Raw genomic sequence first — 24,701 nt, 5'->3', positions numbered from 1 at the left:
TGGGTTTTGTTTGTTCTTCTTTCTCTGGTTCCTTTAGGTGTAAGTTTAGATTGTTATTTGAGATTTTTCTTGTTTCTTCAGGTAGGCTTGTATTGCTATAAACTTCCCTCTTAGAACTGCTTTTGTTGCATCCCACAGGTTTTGGATCATGGTGTTTTTGTTGTAATTTGTCTCTAGGTATTTTTTTATTTCCTCTTTGATTTCTTCAGTGATCTCTTGGTTATTTAGTAATGTATTGTTTAGCCTCCATGTGTTTGTGTTTTTTACATTTTTTTCCCTGTGATGGATTTTAATCTCATAGCATTGTGGTCGGAAAAGATGCTTGATATGCTTTCAATTTTCTTAAATTTACCGAGGCTTGATTTGTGACCCGAAATGTGATCCTGGAGAATGTTCTGTGCGCACTTGAGAAGAAAGTGTAATTTGTTGTTTTGGGGTGGAATTTCCTATAAATATCAATTAAATCTATCTGGTCTGTTGTGTCATTTAAAGCTTGTGTTTCTTTATTAATTTTCTGTCTGTATGATCTGTCCATTGGTGTAAGTGAGGTGTTAAAGTTCCCCACTATTATTGTGTTACTGTCAGTTTCCTCTTTTATAGCTGTTAGTTGCCTGATGTATTGAGGTGCTCCTGTGTTGGGTGCATATATATTTATAATTGTTATATCTTCTTGGATTGATCCCTGATCATTATGTAGTGTCCTTCCTTGTCTCTTGTAACATTCTTTATTTTAAAGTCTATTTTATCTGATACGAGTATTGCTACTCCAGCTTTCTTTTGATTTCCATTTGCATGGAATATGTTTTTCCATCCTCTCACTTTCAGTCTGTATGTGTCCCTAGGTCTGAAGTGGGTCTCTTGTAGACAGCATATATGTGGGTCTTGTTTTTGTATCCATTCAGTAAGCCTGTGTCTTTTGGTTGGAGCATTTAATCCATTCACGTTTAAGGTAATTATCAATTTGTATATTCCTGTTACCATTTTCTGAATTGTTTTGGTTTGTTTTTGTAGGTCCTTTTCCTTTCTTGTGTTTCCCACTTAGAGAAGTTCCTTTAGCATTTGCTGTAGAGCTGGTTTGGTGGTGCTGAATTCTCTTAGCTTTTGCTTGTCTGTAAGGCTTTTGATTTCTCTGTTGAATCTGAATGAGATCCTTGCCGGCTAGAGTAATCTTGGTTGTAGGTTCTTCCCTTGCATCACTTTAAATATATCATGCCACTCCCTTCTGGCTTGTAGCGTTTCTGCTGAGAAATCAGCTGTTAACCTTATGGGAGTTCCCTTGTTTGTTATTTGTCATTTTTCCCTTGTTGCTTTCAATAATTTTCTTTGTCTTTAATTTTTGTCAATTTGATTACTGTGTGTCTCAGCGTGTCTCTCCTTGTGTTTATCCTTTATGGGACTCTCTGCGCTTCCTGGACTTGGGTGGCTATTTCCTCTCCCATGTTAGGGAAGTTTTCGACTATAATCTCTTCAAATATTTTCTCGGGTCCTTTCTCTCTCACTTCTCCTCCTGGGACCCCTATAATGTGAATGTTGTTGCATTTAATGTTGTCCCAGAGGTCTCTTAGGCTGTCTTCATTTCTTTTCAATCTTTTTTCTTCATTCTGTTCTGCGGCAGTGAATTCCACCATTCTGTCTTCCAGGTCACTTATCCGTTCTTCTGCCTCATTTATTCTGCTATTGATTCCTTCTGGCGTATTTTTCATTTCAGTTATTGGATTGTTCATCTCTGTTTGTTTGTTCTTTAGTGTTTGTTCTTTAATTCTTCTAGGTCTTTGTTAAACATTTCTTGCATCTTCTCGATCTTTGCCTCCATTCTTTTTCCAAGGTCCTGGATCATCTTCACTATCATTATTCTGAGTTCTTTCTCTGGAAGGTTGCCTATCTCCACTTCATTTAGTTGTTTTTCTGGGGTTTTATCTTGTTCCTTCATCTGGTACAAAGTCCTCTGCCTTTTCATTTTGTCTGTCTTTCTGTGAATGTGGTTTTCCTTCCACAGGCTGCAGAATTGTATTTCTTCTTGCTTCTGCTGTCTGCCCTCTGGTGGATGAGGCTATCTAAGAGGCTTGTACAAGCTTCCTGATCAGAGGGACTGGTGGTGGGTGGAGCTGGGTGTTGCCCTGGTGGGCAGAGCTCAGTAAAACTTTAATCTGCTTGTCTGCTGATGGGTGGGGCTGAGTTCCCTCCTGTTGGTTGTTTGGCCTGAGGCAACCCAGCACTGGAGCGTACTGGGCTCTTTGCTGGGGCTAATGGTGGACTCTGGGAGGGCTCACGCCAAGGAGTACTTCCCAGAACTTTTGCTGCCAGTGTCCTTGTCCCCATGGTGAGCCACAGCCACCTCTGTCCCGCCTCTGCAGGAGACCCTCCAACACTAGCAGGTAGGTCTGATTTAGTTTCCTATGGGGTCAGTGCTCCTTCCCCTAGGTCCCACTGCTCACACTACTTTGTATGTGCCCTCCAAGAGTGGAGTCTCTGTTTCCTCCAGTCCTGTTGAAGTCCTGCAGTCAAATCCCACTAGCCTTCAAAGTCTGATTCTCTAGGAATTCCTCCTCCCGTTGCCAGACCCCCAGATTGGGAAGCCTGACATGGGGCTCAGAACCTTCACTCCAGTGGGTGGACTTCTGTGGTATAAGTGTTCTCCAGTTTGTGAGTCACCCCCCCCAGCAGTTATGGGATTTGATTTTATTGTGATTGTGCCCCTCTTACCATCTCATTGTGGCTTCTCCTTTGTCTTTGGATGTGGGGTATCTATTTTGGTGAGTTCCAGTGTCTTCCTGTCGATGATTGTTCAGCAGTTAGTTGTGATTCCGGTGCTCTCGCAAGAGGGAGTGAGCGCACGTCCTTCTACTCCGCTATCTTGAACCAGTCCTCCTCTTTTTTAATATTATTTGCACACTAGTAAAAATCTCTAATACGAGTCCAAAATCAATTATTCAATGGTATATCTTACATTAGAATCACAGGCTAATTTGTCAGATTCTCTAATACATTATCTAAATCTTACAAACATTGAAAATGCCATATTACACAGAATACTACTAAAGTTAACACAAAGATGAATACTGTGGATTTGGTGTAGTTCATCTTTCTCATATTTAATTCCGAACTGTCTTAGGATTAAATGACATTTACCATCCACAGCACATTGAGGGTACTGTCTCAAGCCTCCTGGGCTTACCTTTGCAGGAGAATGGGGAGTCCTGTTTCAGTAGCCTGAGGTTGCTTTTTGGCCCAGATGTGTCAGAGGGATTCTTCTGCCACCACTGTGAACACACCAAATCCCTTCTGTGTGATGCTATGTCAACAGGGTTCTCCCAGACCCTCCTATTTTATTTATTTATTTATTTATTTATTTTTATTTATTTATTTTTTTGCGGTACGCGGGCCTCTCCCTGTTGTGGCCTCTCCCGTTGCGGAGCACAGGCTCCGGACGGGCAGGCCCAGCGGCCATGGCTTACGGGCCCAGCCGCTCTGCGGCACGTGGGATCTTCCCGGACCGGCGCACGAACCCATATCCCCTGCATCGGCAGGCGGACTCTCAACAACTGCGCCACCAGGGAAGCCCCGACCCTCCGATTTTAAATTTTTATACTGAATATTATCTCTCAAACTCCTTTCCACGTTTTTATGTAATATATCCAATTATATAAATGCCAGTGTTTACTTTACAGAATGTGGAGGCTCTGGATCCGCGAGGTCGAACCTTATTGCATCTTGCTGTTTCTTTGGGACATTTGGAATCTGCTAGAGTCTTGCTCCGACATAAAGCAGACGTTACAAAAGAAAATCGCGAGGGATGGACAGGCAAGTATACTTGTAAAATAATTTAAAGCCTTTCATTTTGTTTTCTCTTTCTGAATAAAGGCCAGTTTCAGTCCTTATTGTCCCAAGTCATCTTTATCTTAAGACTCTTTCTCTCTTGGAACTTGGGGCTGGGCAAGAAGATGAGAGCCTCGGATGCTGCTGGCTCGTCTGCAGCACAGTGGTCCGAATTATGTCCTGGGCCAAGAGCCCTGGGTAGAGGGTGACTCCTTATCCAGAAAGCAGCTCTATGTGCATCAGACATGAGTGTGGAGGCCGGATTTCCCCTGAGGAATGTGGTGGTAACTCTAGCGAGTCCATGAGGATAGACAAAATCAAAAAAATTATAGCTGAAAGTAGTAGTATTTTCCAGTGAAATCCTGGCACTTCACTTGTTTTGCACACTCTCATACTCTCAAAATTACTCTCAGAGTAATTTTGAGTTGACTGAGCAAGGATATACACAACACAAACCCTACCTGCCCATCTCCACAGTTATGTGATCACACAGTGAAAGCCAGCTCTGAAGACACTGTCAGTATTTCAGAGCCAGTGGTAAGAAAGGGGGGAAAGGGAACGATGGTAGGGTTTGCTCAAGAGGCTAAGAGTGCTATGTTCTCTTCTCTTCTCAGTCAGGTAAGGGCTAGAAGTAAGTAGTCATGGTCATAAAGATCAGGGGGGGCTGCAGCCTGGGTCCCACTTTGAAGAGAATGTTGGCCTTTGATCCAGATAGATATTTTTCATAGTGGCTTTGGAATTTGTCAGAAAGTGTGAGAATTCAGGGGGGTCAAATTTCACTTTTTTGCCTTCCAGTTTTGCACGAGGCTGTGAGCACTGGTGATCCCGAGATGGTGTACACAGTCCTTCAGCATCGGGACTTCCACAACACATCCATGGCCCTCGAGGGAGTTCCCGAGCTGCTCCAGAAAATTCTCGAGGTAGCCATAAAAATTGACAGTGCCATCATTGGAGTTAAATGCTGACACAGCAGCTGCGGACACAGTTTGACATCCTTGTGTGTCTTCCTAAAGAGTTTTATGAGTCGTGAATACGATGTATTGAATACCAAATGCATTATTCCTTGCTTTTCCAACTTGTTAAATGTATGAAGTCTTTCACAAATTACGTTTCCGGGTCATTAAGACTTACTCTTTTAAGTGTTATTTAAAAATTAGAACTAAAGACAAATGGACATCAAGCAATTAATTTGTCTAGCTGCCTGTTTTCTTACAAGTAGCATCCCGAGCTCAGGTCATCTTGGGGAAATTGTAATGAACATTGTGACTATATGGGGATTTTCAGGGCCTGTTGAGGCTCAGAAGTCTGTGTGCAGCTCTTCTTGACACCCCTGTCACTTCTAGCCATTTGTATTTTGTGACTTCTAATCCATTCCCTTAATTTATTTATAGTTACTGGCTTTGGGGCAGTTTCTCTCTCTTGTGAGTGATGTATGGGCTCTGTGACAGAGAATTTTCTTAAAAGACTTTACTTCTAGGCTCTTGGATTGTTTTGGATGGTGGTTACCATTCTTCAGATAACCTTTGTCACTTGCAATAACTGTCTTATTGGTCAACCATATGCAATATTCCCGAGGCAGCAGGAGACGAGAAAGTACCAGCGGTTCAATTTTCATGTTGTTTATTCTCAGTTTAAACACAGAAGTGAGCTCCCCAAGTATTTCCAAAGATATTGCTAGATAAATCGACTTTCCACATTTCTTGAGAAAAATTAACAATTCTGTTGAGAAAAGGAATAACTTTGCTGTGAGACAATCACTGCTTGTTATCTGAGCACTCTTCTTAAAAAAAATTTCTGTGACACAAGCTAAATCCTGCCTAAGACATTCGTTTTACACATACTACAAGAAAACCGTCCATGAAGTATGAAATTGTTGTATCCATTGTTTGTAAAATAGATGTGTGTTTGAGTGCATAAAGATCACATAGATTTGTTTTCTTATCTAACTCACTGTAGGAGGAACTAAAAACATCATTTGTCCATTTGACAAAGCAGAAAATGACTTATTTAACATGGAGTCACCCACACTTAAAAAATTCAGTATAAAAGACTTTCTGTTTTTTACCTATATTGATCCATAGCAGTGAACTGCACTGAGTGGTATTCTCTGCTGGAGGTTATAGACAGCCCACAAATAACATGGTGCTTGGTGGCACCAGAGGCCGTGCATGACGGCTTGTCTTTCAACAGTGTCTCCTTGTTACGTGTCCACATTTCTTATCCATTGCCCCTCGGAGTGTCTTCACCCATCATTGGAATCTGGTTTTTCTTGAGCAGAAAAACACCTGGAATTTCTGGCATTTTTCTTCCTTCATGCTAACTGTTGGATTTCTTAAGTAGCTCTCCAAGAACCTTCTGTAGGAATTCATGGTGGGTCAGAAAATCATCATAAGCAGGCCCGCTGTGGCGGTGTGAAACCTCAAAAAGCCAAATCCTAAAACTTTAAGAGGAAAGTGGGGCGAAACTCTTCTGTTAACTGGAGGGAAAACTCAACTTTCTGGGGGCAGTGATGTCTTGCAGCCTCTTGGTTTCAGAGTGGTCCGATAAACACCAAGCACTTCCCAGCACACAAAGCCTTTCACAGTCAAGTTCCCCGTAGAACAGATGGGGTCCATGCTCCCTCTTCTCTGCTTAGACCAGCCTGTGACCCATATCGTGTGGTGGTGCTTGAGCCCATCCTCCTGGCTCATGGGCCATTACTGTTAGGAACACGGTTGAGCCCCTAAATCAACTTTGACTTTATCTCCCTCCAACCTTGTCACTTGCAGTTAACTTTATTAACTGTCTAGACATATTTTATATTGAGATAAAATAACAGCCTGAACATAAAATAAGGATTTAGTGTGATGGGTTTGCGATTTATGTTTCTTCTTCTCTGTTCTTTCTCACTCTCCCTTTTAAACACCCCTAGTAAACCTTACTGTGTTTGTGTTTAGTTAATAGTACCAAGGGTAATTTATTTTATTTTTTATTTTATTTTTTAAAAATTAATTTTAATTGGAGTATAGTTGATTTACAGTGTTGTGTTAGTTTCCGCTGTAAGGGGTAATTTATTTTAAACCTTTGTCCTTCAGGCTCCGGATTTCTATGTGCAGATGAAGTGGGAATTCACCAGCTGGGGTGAGTGGCTGTGGGCTTGAAATTTATTTAGCTTGAATATAGGCTTATATAACTTTTTATAAAAGTTACATGTATTTTTTTTAATCTAGAAAATGAATAGATGAGAGTGAGGGAAGACAGTCACCCACAGTCCCACATAAACACAACTGTTGTTGATGCTTTAGGTGTGTTCCTTCCACACTTTTACCACGTGCATAAGACTTTTTCTCCCAAGCATTCATCAGTACAATATATAGACAATTTTGTCTCTTCCTTTTATCAGTTATCGCTGACATTTATCTATATTATTCGTTTTTTAATATCTCACTTTAAATGGCTAAAATTTTAGTAAGGTTTATCATAAATCAGTTACTCATTTCCTTGTGGAGTTCAACGCGATCCTTTTAAACTTGTTTCTCTTTTCTTTTTTTAAAAAATTAATTATTTATTTATTTTTGGCTGCGTTGGGTCTTCGTTGCTGCGCACGGGCTTTCTCTAGTTGCGGCGAGCGGGGGCTACTCTTCGTTGTGGTGCGCGGGCTTCTCATTGTGGTGGCTTTTCTTGTTGTGGAGCATGGACTCTAGGCACGCGGGCTTCAGTAGTTGTGGCTCGTGGGCTCTAGAGCACAGACTCAGTAGTTGTGGTGCACAGGCTTAGTTGCTCTGCAGCATGTGGGATCTTCCCGGACCAGGGCTCGAACCTGTGTCCCCTGCATTGGCAGGCGGATCCTTAACCAATGCGCCACCAGGGAAGTCCTAAACTTGTTTTTCTAAGGAAGAAGATGAGATGAGTATTGGAATAGCTTGTTTTTAACGAAATGGATGTATTTCTCCAAAATCTTATGTAAGGCAAATTGACTGACAGTAATTTTCCTAGATGTTCTACTTCTGTTTCTTGTAGATCAGTTAATGACAGTTTCTAACTCCCAGATTTTCAGCTGTTTTCATTTCCAGACTTCCCTTTCAGGCAAGAAGTCATATTTGTAATAAAACATTTAAATGAAGTAAAAAGTATATGAAAGAACAGAACTTCAGCTTCTTCTATGAAACTGAGTTCTTTTTAATGCAAATAACCACTCTGATCTCAGTTTTTGTTAAAAAAGCAGCATCTTTTAGACATTTGATATCTTGAATGGTGGGCCTGACAGTATAGGGGGGCCTCAGCCAGATGGCGAGAGGAGCATATGTGGATAAGGACAGCCAGATGGATGCACTCTAGCCCTGATGGTAGTCAGTGAGAGGGGTTCATTCGGGATTGAGAATACTCTTGGGAAATTGATTTAGCGTTTTCTCTGGACAAGACATAGATCTGCAGTTTTATAAACAGCTGTAGAACAGAAAGTCCATTTTTATTTTTTAAGAATGACTCCTTGTATTGTAAGTGTGGGAGTCGAGCCCAGTTCTGTATGACCGACGCCATCTTGCCACTCCTGTCCTTTCATTGAAGTCAGAATCCTGATTTCTGGGGCCTGGCTGTTCTGCTTGGCCCTCGGGCTTTTCTCAGTAGTACACTTCTCTTCTCCAGTGCCCTTGGTTTCCAGAATATGCCCGAATGATGTCTGTCGCATTTGGAAAAGTGGTGCCAAACTGCGTGTGGATATCACGTTGCTGGGATTTGAGAACATGAGCTGGATAAGAGGGAGGCGGAGTTTTATCTTTAAGGGAGAAGGTGAGTGGTTCTGTTTTAGTAATCACTGCTCTTCCTAAGTTCTGAGTGATTTTTTAACCATCAAAATGTATTCACATTTATGTGCCTTTTCCGTGCCTGTCTCTGGGGCCTGTTTTGTTGTTGTTGCCGTTATTCTTATTAGTTATTCAACTCTCAATTCCTGTATCTTATTTCTTATCTGGATAGTTCTCTTGCACATATCATTTACCACCCAACACTGTTACCCTCTTGACATATGATGTTCCTAAACCTCTGAGTGCAAGACTCTGTCTTGTATCTCTTTATATTGCCTCCATAATCAGGCATGGTCCCCTAATGAGGGTGAGAAATGGTGTGGCTAACCCAGTGTTGTGCATAAATAATTTATATTAATTAGGTAATCATATACTTAAAGAAGTAGTACACAGATGAAATGTGTTGCTAACAAAAAATACAAGTTATTTAAAAAGTCTGCATCTTTGGGGAAGATGGCCCAGAGCCTCCTCTGAGTTATGGAAAGTTGGCCAGATCATTCCTGGGCAAGTAGGTAATCGATAATCAATAGTCTTTAGGTTTTATCAGATAGCACCAGGGGGTGGGGGGGGATGGGGTGTGTGTGAAAGATGATGCAGTTTAACATACAAAGCTTCTTGGGTTTTGCATCTTACTTGCGCTGTGCTTAGTTACGCCCTTCTTTCCATGAGCAGACAACTGGGCAGAGTTAATGGAAGTCAACCACGATGACAAAGTGGTCACCACCGAACACTTTGACCTTTCCCAGGAAATGGAGCGCCTCACTCTGGACTTGATGAAGCCAAAAGGCAGGGAGGTTGAGAGGCGGCTCACAAGCCCAGTCATTAACACCAGCCTTGATACTAAAAACATTGCTTTTGAAAGGTATGGATTTAGGTTCTGCATTTTCACATCTAATCCCTTTACTGCTATCTTTAGTGCCACGTATATATTAATTGGAAAGTATGGGTGGATTGGGATTTTTCTAATATGGTGTAAGAAACACTAGTGGGTTTTAAAGTTGATCTCTGCTCTAACCAAACAAACCACAGCTGACATCCTCCACCATGTATCATTTTTATGGCACATTGGTTAAGTCTTGGAGAAATGTCTTCATGTTCTTTTACGGGCCCTTTTTCTGATGGATTTTACTTGAATTTTATTTCTGTGTTTGGCAATCCACAAGACTCCCTAGTCCCAAATCATGGAGCTTTGAGTTTCCGAGGTAGAATGGGTCCAGTACTGAGTGTGGTTATACTGATATTAGTCAGTCAAATACACACTTATCATACAATTCAATGTGGTTCTCCCCCTCATCAACCTCCTGCTTCCCCATGAGGCCTAATAGTTTAGAGCAAGAGTCTGGAGGGGTTTCAGTTTTATTCCAGACTTTATGTGGAGAAACCTCTGGGGAGGTCTGTGCCTCGGTTAACCCAGGTGAGAACACCATTTCTGGGCCTCTGCCTGTGGGCAGAGCCGAGGCGGGGGGGCCTTTGTAAGGGGGTGGAGGCTGTCATAGCTGTTGGCCTGAGTGCTTCTACCGTAGAACACACCGAACTGAGGGATTCTGTGAGAGCCCTGAGTGTTTGCCTAGGATGTCACATCCAGCTCTCTGTAAACCAAAGCAGCGGACGTAGCCTGAGCTGACATGGACACTATTCTTCTGGATTTAGGCTTTCTTTTCTCTTAATGAATATACTGACCGTTCTCTCTTTTCCTTTTCTTCTTTGTTTCCAGTATAAAATTTATTAATAAAACTGAGAGTCTTCGGTTTAATCAAACATAAGGTTTAAGTGCCCCTTTCCCCTAATTTAGATCAAGCTGTGGAATTAGGGTATTTGTTGGTAGCAGAAGAGAAAATGCCAGGTATGCTGCTGCTTTGGGAGTGACACCCCCTGAGGCAGGGTCAGTCCCCTGTCGCCAGCCTCCTCGCACCGGCCTCACCAGGTGACAGCCGCTGTCTTCCAGGGACAGCAAGGTTTAGGGACTGACCGTGGCTTTACCTGGAAGGGTCTTGGGAAAACATCTCCAGGCTTCAGCATTTGCCTCTGCAGGCCGGGAGGGCACGCCAGCCTAGGGCTCTGCTCATAAAGCTGGAAGACGGGGGAGCCGAGGGCTGGAGGAACCTGGCACCATCGGCAGGGCTGCTAACTGTGCAGCTCTGAGCAAGCGGCTTCATCTTCAGGTTCCTGTTTTCCTCAGCCGAAAAGAAAAAAGGAGTGAATCTCGAGATGAAATCTCAGATGTCATGAGAGGAGCCACTGTTCCCCCTAGTTTAGCAGCAGAGTTGTAGCGTCATTGTTTGCTCTGAAGTGTAATTTACAGAGAATGTGATGGTTACTGGCTGTTACCCAGCGGAGGGTAGACAGCCCCCCTTCCATTTGTACTGAGTTACATTCTGTATTCCTGTGGTCCCGGGGTTTTCAGATGGTTCCGGCTAACCCTCATTTTGCAAGCATCAGAGAGTTGCTGAGGGAGAATTTCTAGAAGGCACCTGCTGGTTTCGGTGGTGCTTGGAATGGAATAGGTGCTTAGTGAGCTTCTCGTGGTTCAAGCAAGGGCTTGGGCCCCTCTTGAGGCTGAGGTTTGCTGCTAGAAAAAGTGTGCTTGCCTGGTTCTTACCCGAGGTGTGAGCTAGTGTTCAGCTGATTAAATTTGGAAGATGTGGGCCTGTTATGACAGTCTTCTTCACCCCTTTCTTTCTCCTAATCTTACTCTGAGCTTGATGTTTGCAAAGTAATACTTTTGCCCGAGTGAATTTTGGGCCTGCGGATATATACCCTCTGGTTGCAGTTTGGATTTGTCTCTCCTCTGAAAGGTTCTGCTCTGCCCACCTTAAACAGAGCATTCCCTGCCACCCTCAGAGCCTTTCTCCACATTGTGTGGCAGCCTCCGAGTCCCAGCATGTGCTGAGTGGCCTTTGGCATGGTGGTCTCAGTGGAGACGGGCAGAGGTGAAAATGGCAAAAGAGGAAGCTGGGTTTTCTCCTGTCATTATCAGATGCCTCTGCATGTACAGTTAATCAAGGAGCCAAGGATTTATTAGAATCTTGGTTTTAAAATAGGATGTAGATGTTGAGTTTAATAACTAAGCTGTCAGAGAGTGGATGTGGGGAAGGAAATGGAGCAGCCAGGATTGCAGGTAGAGCAGGTGTGGCTGAGTGAGGAGTGTGGCAGCTCCCAGGGAGAAAGTGCGGCTCTGATTTCTCAGCATCCACGAAGGACGAAGTGGAGCAGACCTAGTTATCCTTCAGTCCGAGTGCCAGACAGCGATGATTTCCTGTGCCAAGATACCAAGTGCTTAGTGAAAGACAGGAACTGAGGATTGAACTGTTCACCCAAAGGAATATCTTGATTTTCATTGATCGCCGACTAAAAGGGGACTAAGGTTCATTAATGAGGCAGGTGCGGTCCCTAAATTTGTTTCTGGAATGTAAATTGGAGATAGCTAGCATGTGGTATCATCCTTTTAGGCGTCCTCTCTTTCCCTCCATCGGTCACGTTGTGCTAACTGTGGGTAACGAATAGTAAAGTAAGCTCTGGTCCCTCCTTTCTCTGAGGGACTGTAATGCACACATAAAACTCCGCATACCCTGTCTGGACTAATTGCATTTACCAAATCTCATTAGAAGAAAAGCAAACTGTTTGGAAACACAACATTTAGATAACCGCCTCCTGGCCACCGTTCTGGAGCTTCCTGCGCAGTGTCCTGCTTCACCCCGGGGTCGGAGCAGGAGGCAGGCAGTTGCCCGACACAGGCCCAAGTGCAGCAGTCACAGCGGAGCTGGGATGTGACGTCCTAGACAAAGGGGCAGTCTGGGCAGGGCTCCCCCGGGAGTGGGAGCATTTCCCAGGGTGAGCTGCTTTGAAAAAGAATCAGAGCCTCTTGGCCGCATTTGGCTCCTAAATGCATTTTTTTTCCAGGAGTATATTGAGTTGAGTAACTGGGTGTTTGGGCACTTTACCAATGCTACAGCTGCTGCTGAAGTGCTGGGCTGCTTTAAAAGCAGTTCCACAGAGCTGGACTCAACGGCTGGGCTGAAAAACTGCTTTTGATATTCTTTTCCCCCGCTGCACCAAACCTGATAACGCGCGCGAACTCCCAAGCCTTTCCACAGGCACTAATGGCTTCTGCAAGCAGCTCTCCACAGTGATGAGTTCCTGCCTCACCCATGTTCTCCAGGAGCAGGATGGTCTGTGCCTCACTGTTCTAAGAATTCCTGGATTGAGATACTGCTGCTTATGGGGATAGAGCCACTGACTCTATCGGTGCCCACGGCTGGGATGACTCAGATGAATGCTCTGGCCCAGAGTGGCGAGCCCTTGGACGCTGGTCATCTGCACTCACTTCTTGGGGACAGCTGTCCAATAAATGTCACCACCTTTGTTGCCTCTGCTGGCAGCTTTCGTAAAGAAGCCAAGAATGGAGGCTTTCTCTTGCCGGGGGTGAGGCAAATTGATTAATAACTGTGGGAGGGGGTGGGGGACGCTTGAGCCATCTGTTGTTAATAACATCCTTCTGTGGACAGTAGGACCCTAATTTCCAAGTGTCCTTCACTAACTTAAGCTGGGGGAAGAAACCTATAAAGGCTGCAGGGATAAATCTGAATGGCATATTGTACATGTGGAAATTTGTGGTGTTCACTTTTTATCAGAACTAAATCCGGATTCTGGGGCTGGAGGACAGATAAAGCAGAAGTTGTTAATGGTTACGAAGCAAAGGTAAAAGGAAACTCTTAAAATAAGATTTAACATAGCTATTTAGCTTCTATGCAAATGAGGAGTCTGTTCAGATTTTGTCATGCATCTGTGCCATGGAGGTGCTCTGGGGAATAAGTTCTGTCTAATGTGTCTCTTTCTTGGATTTATCTTATTTGACTTTCAGAAAATGGAATAGCATGTCCCAAGGAGGTCTCTAGTTATGGCAAAGAGAAACTATGTTGTAGAGAAATGAGTCCAGGTACCAGTTGTCCTGGTGGGAGTGACAATTCCTTTAATTCTTTAAAAAAAAAAGAAAAGAAAAAGAAAGGACTAGATTTAGCCTGCTTGTTCATCTTATTTTAATCGCCTGAGTGGGTTTAAAAAATATATATTGTAAAGTAGCTTTTATGACTCTGCCAATATTTTTAGTCAGCCTAATTGTAACCAGTAGGCTTCCAGCCCACTTACCTGATGTCAGTGAATTTAGAAGATAGTTGTCATAGTGGAGACGACAGTTGCTCGAGTCATCTGGCACTGTGTCAGCTGGAAAGCTGTTTCCTGGCCTCTCGTTAGCCCTGCAGTGCAGCGGGGATTGATGGCTCACGACGGTGCTGCCAGCAGCTGCAGGGTCCTCCGGTGACCTCTGAGTGAGCAAAGAAAGCTTACATCATGCTCAGTGAGATGCACTTAGAAATAGTCCTTCCAGTGCTGGGTGTGTTTCCTGAATCTTTAGACGTTGGGAATCCACGTTTTGGCATACAGTTAATTCTTTGTGAACTGTGATGTTTGATTTTCCAGACCCCAGTATTCTTCAATCAACCTTGAAAACAGAGCATTGACCCTGGCAGTTAAAATAATTTGAGGTCAATATACGGGATACCTTTTAAATAGTGGCTTGCTGGTTTTCTCTCAATCTTACCAGTGTAGAGAACCTTGTGTTCCTTCCTTTTTCCTTCTGTCCGATGGCTGTCTAAGTCGGTCTGAGTATAAGATTACCGCAAATCAGTCCAAGTACACAATGCAGGTTTGGGCCCCTTAGTAGAAATCCAGCTGGGAGGCCTAAATTGCAGGACCTTCTTTGAGAGTGTTTAGCAACAAGAAGGGCAAGTTGGAAAGTGCAGCCTGTCACCCTTAACTACTCAGGGGTAATTAAAAATGTCAGAGATGCAAAGTAACTGCTGATGCATTTCTAAGTTGGTAGCTGTGTATTTTCTCTGAAGGGTTCTGATGAATGTTAACCATTTCTCATTTTTATTTTGCTGGGTTTTGTTTTGTTTTGGCTTCAGCATTCTTGCTCTTGCTATGCTTATTTGTTGAGTTTTGATTCCCCGTGTCACTGTTTCCTTTCACACACATCTCTCAAGGTCTATACAGTGAACAATGTGAGTGTGATAACCAAAATACGGACAGAACATCTGACTGAGGAAGAAAAAAAGAGATATAAAGGTAATCTCTTCCCTTCTCTCTTTCTTTTAAAAATAAATTTATTTATTTTACTTATTTATTTGGCTGCGTTGGGTCTTTGTCGCTGTGTGCGGGCTTTCTCTAGTTGCAGTGAGCAGGGGCTACTCTTCATTGCTGCGCGCGGGCTTCTCATTGCAGTGGCTTCTCTTGTTGCAGAGCACGGGCTCTAGGCGCACGGGCTTCAGTAGTTGTGGCACATGGGCTCAGTAGCTGTGGCTCGCGGGCTCTAGAGTGCAGGCTCAGTAGTTGTGGTGCACGGGCTTAGTTGCTCCGCGGCATGTGGGATCTTCCCGGACCAGGGCTCAAACCCGTGTCCCCTGCATTGGCAGGTGGATTCTTAACCACTGCGCCACCAAGGAAGTCCCCCTTCTCCCCCCCTTTTTTTTTTTTTAGCCTAGAGGAAGTCTTTGTTGCCTCTGTTAAATTTGGGGGTTAATGTGATTAGGTCATGCGAATCCAAATTTCCTTTTTATAAAATTTTCCTTAGTCTGACTCATTCTTGGAGGTCCTCGCCTGTGGTTGGCTCCAGCTGTAATTAAAGCCATTCACAGGGCTTGTTTATGTGTTATGCAGGACAATTGTTGGATTCGGTTGAAAAAGTAGATAAGTATATTGGAGAATATTTATCACTGGAATGAGTGATTTAGTCCAAACTATCACGATGAAAGATTTGGACAGAACTTGGGCTCTGAGCCAAAACATAGCCAATACATGGCTGCCATATCCCAGCTGGCGCGAGGCCGGTTCAGGGCCGTGTGAAGTACCTACCTGCTGTGCCTTGGTCTCCTCAGCAGTGAAATGAGTGCTACCAGACCTGCCTTAGAGTCATCGGGAGGATCAGATGAGCTATTACACGTAAACCTTGAGACTGGGGCTTGCAGCGTGCGGTGAGCGTGTGGCCATTGTTAACTCACACCTCCCCTACCGTTCCCATTAGTCCAGTTTGACAGGTAAGGAAGCTGAGGCCTCCGACCAGCCAAGGTGCAGTTAGAATCCAGATCTGGCTCGTTCCTAAATCCAAACTTTCTCTACTATTCTGATTGAATTCTTATAACTATTGTTCATCTAGCTTAGAGATCCTAATAAAAAGTGTCCTAGAAAAAGTAAGTTAGGGGCTTCCCTGGTGGCACAGTGATTAAGAATCTGCCTGCCAATGCAGGGGATACGGGTTTGATCCCTGGTCTGGGAAGATCCCACATGCCGCGGAGGAACTAAGCCTGTGTGCTACAACTACTGAGCCTGTGCTCTAAAGCCTGCGAGCCACAACTACTGAGCCAGAATGCCACAACTACTGAAGCCTATGTGCCTAGAGCCCGAGCTCCACCACAAGAGAAGCCACCCCAATGAGAAGCCCGTGCACTGCAATGAAGAGGAGCCCCCGCTCACCACAACTAGAGAAAGCCTGCACGCAGCAACAAAGACTCAGTGCAGCCATAAATAAATAAATAAGTGTTTTTTTAAAAAACGAAAACAAAAAAGGATAAATTAGCTGATAGCTATTGGGGATGATTTTATTGGCCTGTCCATAGATGGATTTCCTAATGCATGATGGAGAAACATGAAGGTAGGATGAGAATCTTCTTCTATAATCATAATTAAGGTATAATATTCGACATTCAACTTTTCCCTCCTCTGTAGCGGACAGGAACCCACTGGAGTCTTTGCTGGGGACTGTGGAACACCAATTTGGTGCTCAAGGGGTAAGTCGAAGTGTGAGCTTCCAGCACGGTTTAACAGGAGATGACTTTTCTCTGCTTGTGGTGGCATTTACTGAATCCTGAGCAGACCACTTGATTTGAACAGGCTAAAAAGTACTCCCCATCTGGAATCTGAGATGTTCTTTTGGAAGAGAATAAGATGAGTGAGTCTTTGAAAATAAAGATTTTAGAGGCAGGTAGTGATTATAGAAATCAGGTGCTTTCTCTCCTGTTTTAAACTAGGCCCTCTCTGTAAAATGGAACTGAAAAAAGGATTCAGGACTTTATATTTTAATAGAGCACCTGAACGAACACTTCCTTTCTCAGTCCTCACAATAACCATATGAAATTGCTGCCGTGGAGGTCACTGCGGGTCAGAAAAATGAAATTACCTTTCCAGCGTCCCAGGCTAAAGAAGGACAGAGCTGGAACCTGAACTCCAAATCTTCCAGATCCCATGTGCTTTCAGATATGTCTGTCTGTCTCTCTTTTTCCTTTCTATAATCAGGAGATAAAAGGAGAGTGGAGAAATGATTTGAAATGGAGAAATCCATTAGACTTGGTCATGTAGTTTGGTAATCTGTTTGTCAATTTTCTTGTTCTGTGCAGTTAACTTAATAAAAAAAAGTTAATGACTAGAACTTCCTGCTCTGTAGCTGGTTAACATGTCCACCTCAAAGGCTAGGTGCCCTAGGCCTCCACTTGTCAGCATCATTTGGCATTTCTGACTCCCCTGAGTTCTGGCTCGGCAGGACCTCACCACAGAGTGTGCCACCGCCAACAACCCCACAGCCATCACGCCTGATGAGTACTTCAACGAAGAGTTTGATCTGAAGGACAGAGACATCGGAAGGCCGAAAGAGCTGACGATTAGAACACAAAAGTAAGAGAGACTCAGCAGCCGTTGTCAACGGATTCTTGATTGTTTCAGAAGTCGTGCTGTTTTCTAGTGTCATGTTCGGTCCTTCCTCTGTTCCCTTCCTTTAAAAATAATTTCACATTACTGGAACTTCCCTGGCGGTCCTGTGGTTAAGACCCTTCCACTGCAGGGGGCACAGGTTTGATCCCTGGTCTGGGAAATAAGGTCCTACATCCTGCAAAAAAAAAAACAAAAAAAAGCCCAAAATAACAAAAATTACTTTATCTGATGAAAGGTAACAGTAGATTGCCCATCTTATTATTCGACCTTCTCCAAATAGAATATAGATTGGATATAAGAATTCCTTATTTATTTTTTTTAACTGTCAACAAGCTTCAGCTGATCAAATGAAATGGTTTCCACCAGCTACCAGTTCTTCCTGCTTGCTATCGATTAAGGCTGTAGCGCAGGTCATTTCCCCTGCTTGCCCGATGACAGGGTGATGCGAGTCCTTTGTGGCTCTAATCCCTTCCCAGCTCAGACGTAGGGGAGGTAAGATGACTGGGAAGGCTGGGGCGTGGGGCATAAGGAAGCTGACGTTGTCTAGCCCACTGCGTAGAAGTAACGCAGTCTCCCTGTCTGAGGGAGATGGCCTCAGTCTTTTCTCATCCAATCCGGCAGGTTTAAAGCAATGCTGTGGATGTGTGAGGAGTTTCCTCTGTCTCTCGTGGAGCAGGTCATCCCCATCATTGACCTGATGGCCCGAACTAGCGCACATTTTGCCCGACTGAGAGACTTCATCAAACTGGAATTCCCACCTGGATTTCCTGTCAAAATAGGTACCGTTCAATAAACCACAGGAGCGCCCATAGGTTCTGCCCGTTTTTGCGGGAGACAGAGTGTGCTTCAGGGAATTGGAGCATCTGAGGCAAAAGAAGCAGACAGTAGACTTAACGGAGGAGGGCAGAGTTATCCTCTAGTTTAATTTGGTTTAAAGAAGTGTCATGATTCTTAGTTCATTTTGCATATTAACATTAGGAGATCCCTCCCCAGCCATCAGTTCTATTTACAGATGGTGCTGACATGAAAAAGGCATAAAAACGTGACACATTCATTGTTTTAATATGAAACCTTACTTAAGTGAAACTTCAAATTAAACTTATTATTTGAGGAAGACAATTGACACTAAGATCCTTTGATACGTTAATATGTTTCTGGGCTTGAATTAGTCTGCATGATACCACATATAATACATATTACTTGTGAGGAATTTACATTTTGGATAGTTGTATCCTGGCTCCTGTATCTTGTATCCACTTGAATCCTGGCTCGATAACTTACTGTGATCTAGGAGAAGTCGCTTAACCTCTCTGAATCTCAGTTTTCCCATCTGTATATTGGGATGGGTTGTTATGATGATTAAATGAAATCATACTTATAAAAAGTACTTGGCATGGTACCAGCATAGTAAGCGCTCAGTAAATGCTGGCTGTTATTCTTCTCAGTAAAGTTTATTTATAAAAGCTTTTATTTTATTAGAAATTCCCTTGTTTCATGTCTTAAATGCACGGATTACATTTGGAAATGTTAATGGCTGTAGCACTGCTGAAGAAACTGTATCTCAAAATGTGGAAGGGACCCCATCTGATTCAGGTAAAAAAAAAAAAGTTGGATTATGTGATTAAAAAAAAACTCATACATTTAGTCATTATAGTAATTATTCAGTTTGAAATTAGAGTATCTTATGAGTAGATCTCTGTCTTGAATGAAAGAAAATTTTAGATTTAGTTTCAATTAAGTGAAAAAAAGTTTGCAGAATATGTATGACCCCACTCGAATTAGAAAGACAGCCTGTTCTTAAAAAAACAACTTTATTGAGGTGTAACGTGTATGTAATAAAATACTCCCATTTTAAATGTAACGGTTCAATGCCTTTTGGCAAATGTATACACCCACGTAACCCCTACCACAGGCAAGATACAGAACATTTCCATCACCCCCCAAAATTTCCTCAGGCTCCTTTGCCATCAGTCCAATTCAGATTTTGGATGCTATTGTAAATGGACTTATTTCTTAATTTTATTTTCCAGTTACTCATTGCTAGTGTATCGAAATGTAATTGAATTTTTTTTTTTAATTTTTATTGTGGTAAAATAGTGTTCTGTGTCTTAGGCCAGTTGAGGGATATACAGGCCTTTGTTTTATTATTATCATTTTTATTTTAAGTTACAGATATCTTACATCTTCTTTCATATATTTACTATATTTCATAATGAAAAAGGAAAAAAAACCACATTGGTGTGATTGTGTGATATATACACATCACATTCCTCAAAGGACCCACAAGTAAACACTGGTTACCTCTGGAATTTGGAAATAGGAGACAGGGTGTAGGGAGAGAGATCTTCACTTTTCATTTTACAGTCTTCTGTATATTTTTTGTGTGACTATGCATTTTATTACTAAAAAAAAGTGAAGGCAAAAAGAAAAAAACAGTATTCCAGTACTTTTCTCTGTCAAGATTATTCTTCCTTGAAATCTCTCTTACATAGTAGCCAACCTTGATTTTAATCATTTTAATTTTTCATTTTTTTAATTAAAAAAAAGTTTTATAAAAAGTTGAAGTGGAAATTTATTTTACTAACTCAGGCACTGTACTGTCACCTTTTGTGTTTCAGCTTCCACTCTCACAAACTTTGAGGTTGATCAATCTGTGTTTGAAATTCCTGAATCTTACCACGTTCAAGACAACGGCAGAAATGTGTATTTGCAGGATGAAGATTACGAGATAATGCAGTTTGCCATCCAGCAGAGCTTACTGGAGTCCAGAAGAAGCCAGGTGCATTTATCAGAATAAATGGTGGGCTTGGAAGCTTGGCCTCAGTTTGGCCTCAGTCTTTGGCTAACCTGACAGACTTACTCTAAATGACAAGTTTGGCATATTCATGGTATTTACATGGGTTATTTTATATTTTATGTACCTGGTCTTTTATAAAAGCTTATGAGACCATCTGCATAGCCCCAGTCAGCATCATTCACAGGATAGAGCCTGACAGACTTGTCTTTTCCTTACACTCACTGATGTAGCTAATAATCTTCTATCTTTCGGAGCGTGCTATATAACTTCTCAGTGGTGAAACAGTAAATTCTTGCTAGTTTACGCCATCATATTTTCCCTAGAATGTTATCTGTGTGTCAGTAGTCTCATACAAAGGTATGTGGATTTTAATCCCAACTTCCTCCCCAATGAAGACCAGTCATTGCGTTGTGGTTGCTCAATAAGAGTGTTATGAAAAGGATGGTTGATTCATTGTTAAAATTGTTTTTCACTCAGATGTTTCATTCTGTGGTAAGGGGCATAATCCCAGACGCTTGAGCACTAAGGAGAGAACAGACCAGCCTGAGAACAGTTGCCTCTTGTCTTCCTATGTGGTTCTTCCTCAAGGCCTCACCTTCCTGGGACCGTCCAGGGCTTGAGGATAGTAACTCCTCCGTCCCCTCCCTCTGTGGCTTCCTGCTCTACTAGAGTGGGATCTCCTTCTCCCTCCACTGCCCTTTGGTGTGGTCCTGGGCTCCTGTTGTCCATTTGTTTGTTCATTGGTTTCTTCTGTCCTTCCATCGTTCATTCGGCAGATGTTTGCACAGTGCCTGCTTTGTGCCAGACTCTGTGCCAGGTGCTGGGAGTTCTTTGATGAAGCAGCCCCAGCGCCTGCCGTCATGGGGCCGCTAAGCTTTGAGAATGGTACCCACACTCCAGTGTCCCCCCAGCTGCAGTTTTTGGCATCCTGGTTTTTTCTGCAGTCTCAGCTTGGATAACATGAGCCCCGCCTCCCATGGACCCGTTCTTAGAGCCGTTCTGTTTTCTGAGGCTGCTGGGCCAAGGGCCAGACCCCAGGGCTGGCATGTTCCCCTTGAGAGAGGCTTCCCTGTCCTAGCCATCACTGTCAATCCAGTATGCGTTTCCTTTTCCTGTTATAAGTGAGCTTATTTTTTCCCCCAATAGCTACTTAAACCTTGTCAGCCATAAGTTTTGAGAAGAGGAGTAGCCAAAGACGACAAATAATGAGTTATGTATTCCAGTCTTGCTCTAGAAGAATTAGCTGCTTTGTTCATTGAAACTTGGCCTGAGGTTGAGTTGTTTTTAATAGATTGACAGCTACCACCTTCTCATACTTGATATCAAATCAAGCAAGGTAGTGGACCATATACTATCTGACATTTGGGTGTCATTTTAGAGATAACCCCAGTCTCTATTAATTTTTCACACAGCTTTGTGGATAATGGACTTGTAAATATTCTTAATCTTGTTCTTGCTGCTTTCCTTTTGTTATCAGTACAACAGTTTATTCCTTCTAAGGGGTATTCGTGTCTGTCACATGTCTTTCCTAGGAGCTTTCAGGACCAGCTTCTAGTGGAGGGACTGGCCAGGCACATACCTGTGACGCCCAGGATGAGAGGTGACTGATGTGACTCTTGATGATTGACCCGAGGTTGGCACAGGCGCTTAGGACACTCGGCAGTGGGCCTGGCAAGAGAGACTTGATACCATGTCAGCTCTCTTGCTTCCTCTTGGGGCAATTCCTCATAAAAGGAGCTCTGAACTCTCGGGGGCTGAGCTTCCAGGAACTGGTGATAGAATTGCTGACCAGTTCACTAACCATTGCCGTGGGCAGAAAGGCACCCAGTAAATGTTTTCTGATCGGTCTGATCTTCTGCGAAGAACGTATGATCACAGAGGGTCTAGCTGCCGTCAGTGGGAAGTTTATACAGTGTTAAGGATGGTGCCACTTTGGGGAAGGGCTACAGAGATGATTATTATTATTATTTTTTTTTTGGCTGCACCATGTGGCTTGTGGGATCTTACTTCCCAGACCAAGGATCGAACTTGTGCCCTCAGCAATGAAAGCTTGGAGTCCTAACCACTGGACCGCCAGGGAATTCCCAGATTATCCGTTTTAAAAGGGGTTAAGCTGGAAAGATTCATTTTACAAAGCATTTTCCTGTAGTCTGGGCACATATGAAAACCTGTTGAAGTTGGGTTTTGCTTTAAAATTGATCCAGGTTCAATTCCTAGCCCCATCACTTAGTGGCTGGGTGATCTCGGGCAGGTATGTACCTGCATCCAGCACGTGCACCCCCAGAGTTACATGGGATCGATGGCATCATGTACAAGAGGGGACAGGAAGCGCCGGGCTCGGCGCACACTGGGTCCGCAGTTAAGAAATATGGCTGCTGCTGCTGCTGCTGCTGCCACGATGACGATGTTAAAACAGTTTCTCTGCCCCATGTCGTTCTCACGCAGGGCTGTCCAGGAGAGCCTCCCCTCCGACTCTGAAGGCCTGTGCCCCGGCGCCTCCCGTGAGACCAGCCGTTTTGACAGCGACCTGCAGCTGGCCATGGAGCTCTCCGCCAAAGAGCTGGAGGAGCACGAGCTGCGGCTGCGGGAGGAGGAGGCGGAGCTGCAGCAGGTCTTACAGCTGTCGCTCACCGAGAAGTAGTCCTTCCTGCCTCCCACCCAGAGGCTCTGTCCGCACGCGGGCCCAGGGACTGCGCCTCACACGATGCAGCATCGGACCCTGCTTTCCACAGAGGTGCGGGGCCAGGGCCCCCCGGGGCCACCCGCGACGCTCCCCGGTGAACGGACTGGCGGCCAGCGGCCCCATCTCCAGGCTTGAGGGGAGGAGAGCGTCCTCACTTTCCATAGCTGTACTGGCTTGCAGGTCACGTTTTTACTACCAGCTTTAGATAAAAACCCAATCCCCAATCCCACCCTGCAGGTTTGTACATTAATTTTTATCAAGGAGTGATAACAAAACAAGTTCTTGCGGAGTCAGGGTGCTTTTATATACGAGAGCAGCAGCCTTTGCAGAGTGTGGTGTATGAGAACTTGGGAGACACTTCTGTACAGTTCACCAAAGAAATGGATCATTTGTGCCCTTCTGCTTTTCTATTTTTACCTTTCTACAGGGTTTCTAGGGCACTGTCACTGTTCTACTCCGTCCCCACCTTATTCCACTCCTTCCACACCCAGCTAGAGAGGAGATAAGTACAGGATCTATTTTACTTTAGGGTTAACTATTTGCATCAAATTAAGATATACAGATGCCAACAGATGTTGCCTTAGCCTTAAAAATTACTAATGGTTTCAAACCACCTCACTCCACTTTGAGGGATCTGATTTGAATTTGTAAAGGCAGTTCCTTGGAGAGCAGGATCCTCCAGGCTAAATCCAAGGCAGCTAATCCTGGCCCTGGAGGAGCCGCTAGTAGAGCCCGAGGCTTGTTACTGAAGTGGGCAGGCTGACCAAAGGATCACCAAACCAGGGGTGTGTTCCAGGCCGCCTCTGGTGAAGGGTCTCCATGCAGAGGCCTAGGAAGACCTCACTACGTGCCCTGGGCGCACCTGAGAGGAAGGGGTGGGCTTGAAACTAGAAAGGGAGCTACAAACGGAACTCAGTGGCTCTGTGTTCAAAAGGGAAAATGATGATTCTACGTTACTTTTTAGAGTTCAAATCAACATCTTTCTGGATGAATATATTTTTTAACAGAATCTTTTTATTATTTTTAAAAGATATAAAAACGACTACTCCCATCAGTAGCAATACAAGGTTATACATTTTAACCAGATTTTCTCAGGCCTTTTTTGGATACCCTTAGTAGTTAACTATTTTGTCTAACCCTTCTGTAAATAACCACCGCACAACATAGAGAACCTGGGGAATACGGCCGAGGGCACCCTCACTCCAGCCCGGCCCATGGATTCATTCCTACAGGCTGCACTGAAATCACCTAGTAACAATATCCTCCTCCTCTGTTTTGCGTCCATTTCCTGTCTGTTGCGCTGCTTTGGGGACGGGAAGGGAAACAGGAACTACCGTTCCATTTAACGGCTGTATATACAGTTAGCGTTGCCAATGAAACGTTCCCAAAGAATTGTGCTTTTGATTCCATATGACCATCTGCCTTTCTTTTCATGGTCTGACCAAAATTCCTTCTCTGCACACGAGGCCAGTATATGCAGCATCATGTTTGTTTCAGATACACAGTTAGCATTTTGTTTACTTGGCGTTTACCTTGAGCCAAGATACGTCTTGGGAATGGCTGCAGTTAGGCCCCATCGTTTACTCACTAAGGTGAACAGAGGTAATCTCTGTTTGCATTCCATTGTTCTGCTTCCCCATGTCTTTGACTTTCTCCCCAGGAGGTCAGTTAACAAGGGACTGAACTTTGTGTCACTGTCACAGCAGTTTTCGATATGTGTTCACTCTTAAAATACAAATAAAGACTGCTTCCTTAGAGGGTGCTCGTACAATATTCTAGACAGCCTTTGAGTCTTTTTTTCTCTTCACATTTTTCTAGTCCCTTCCTGTTATGTATGTTACTGGAACATTAGAATTCCTCCCAGTCC

At 43.7% G+C, this 24,701-nt stretch overlaps 1 protein-coding gene across 1 annotated transcript in view; it reads left to right on the top strand.

Annotated features, from left to right (window-relative positions):
* ANKRD13A (ankyrin repeat domain 13A) overlaps positions 1 to 24,607 on the top strand; it is a 39,512-nt gene extending 14,905 nt beyond the window's left edge. Inside the window, exons 2-15 of the mRNA XM_082667392.1 lie at positions 3,669 to 3,801; positions 4,612 to 4,736; positions 6,891 to 6,936; positions 8,440 to 8,583; positions 9,270 to 9,459; positions 13,229 to 13,295; positions 14,639 to 14,720; positions 16,377 to 16,438; positions 17,188 to 17,318; positions 17,976 to 18,133; positions 18,834 to 18,947; positions 19,973 to 20,133; positions 21,684 to 21,751; positions 22,597 to 24,607. Of these exons, the coding sequence (XP_082523518.1) occupies positions 3,669 to 3,801; positions 4,612 to 4,736; positions 6,891 to 6,936; positions 8,440 to 8,583; positions 9,270 to 9,459; positions 13,229 to 13,295; positions 14,639 to 14,720; positions 16,377 to 16,438; positions 17,188 to 17,318; positions 17,976 to 18,133; positions 18,834 to 18,947; positions 19,973 to 20,133; positions 21,684 to 21,751; positions 22,597 to 22,792 (1,677 nt within the window). The 3' untranslated portion in view covers positions 22,793 to 24,607. The remainder of the gene's footprint in view (positions 1 to 3,668; positions 3,802 to 4,611; positions 4,737 to 6,890; positions 6,937 to 8,439; positions 8,584 to 9,269; positions 9,460 to 13,228; positions 13,296 to 14,638; positions 14,721 to 16,376; positions 16,439 to 17,187; positions 17,319 to 17,975; positions 18,134 to 18,833; positions 18,948 to 19,972; positions 20,134 to 21,683; positions 21,752 to 22,596) is intronic.
* Positions 24,608 to 24,701: the final 94 nt, after the last annotated feature.

The sequence above is a fragment of the Grampus griseus genome, assembly GCF_964374135.1.
Source record: "Grampus griseus genome assembly, chromosome: 12".
Lineage (NCBI taxonomy): Eukaryota > Metazoa > Chordata > Mammalia > Artiodactyla > Delphinidae > Grampus > Grampus griseus.
The sequence above is the reverse complement of the archived record's forward strand: the minus strand, read 5'-3'. Positions and strand labels throughout refer to the sequence as shown.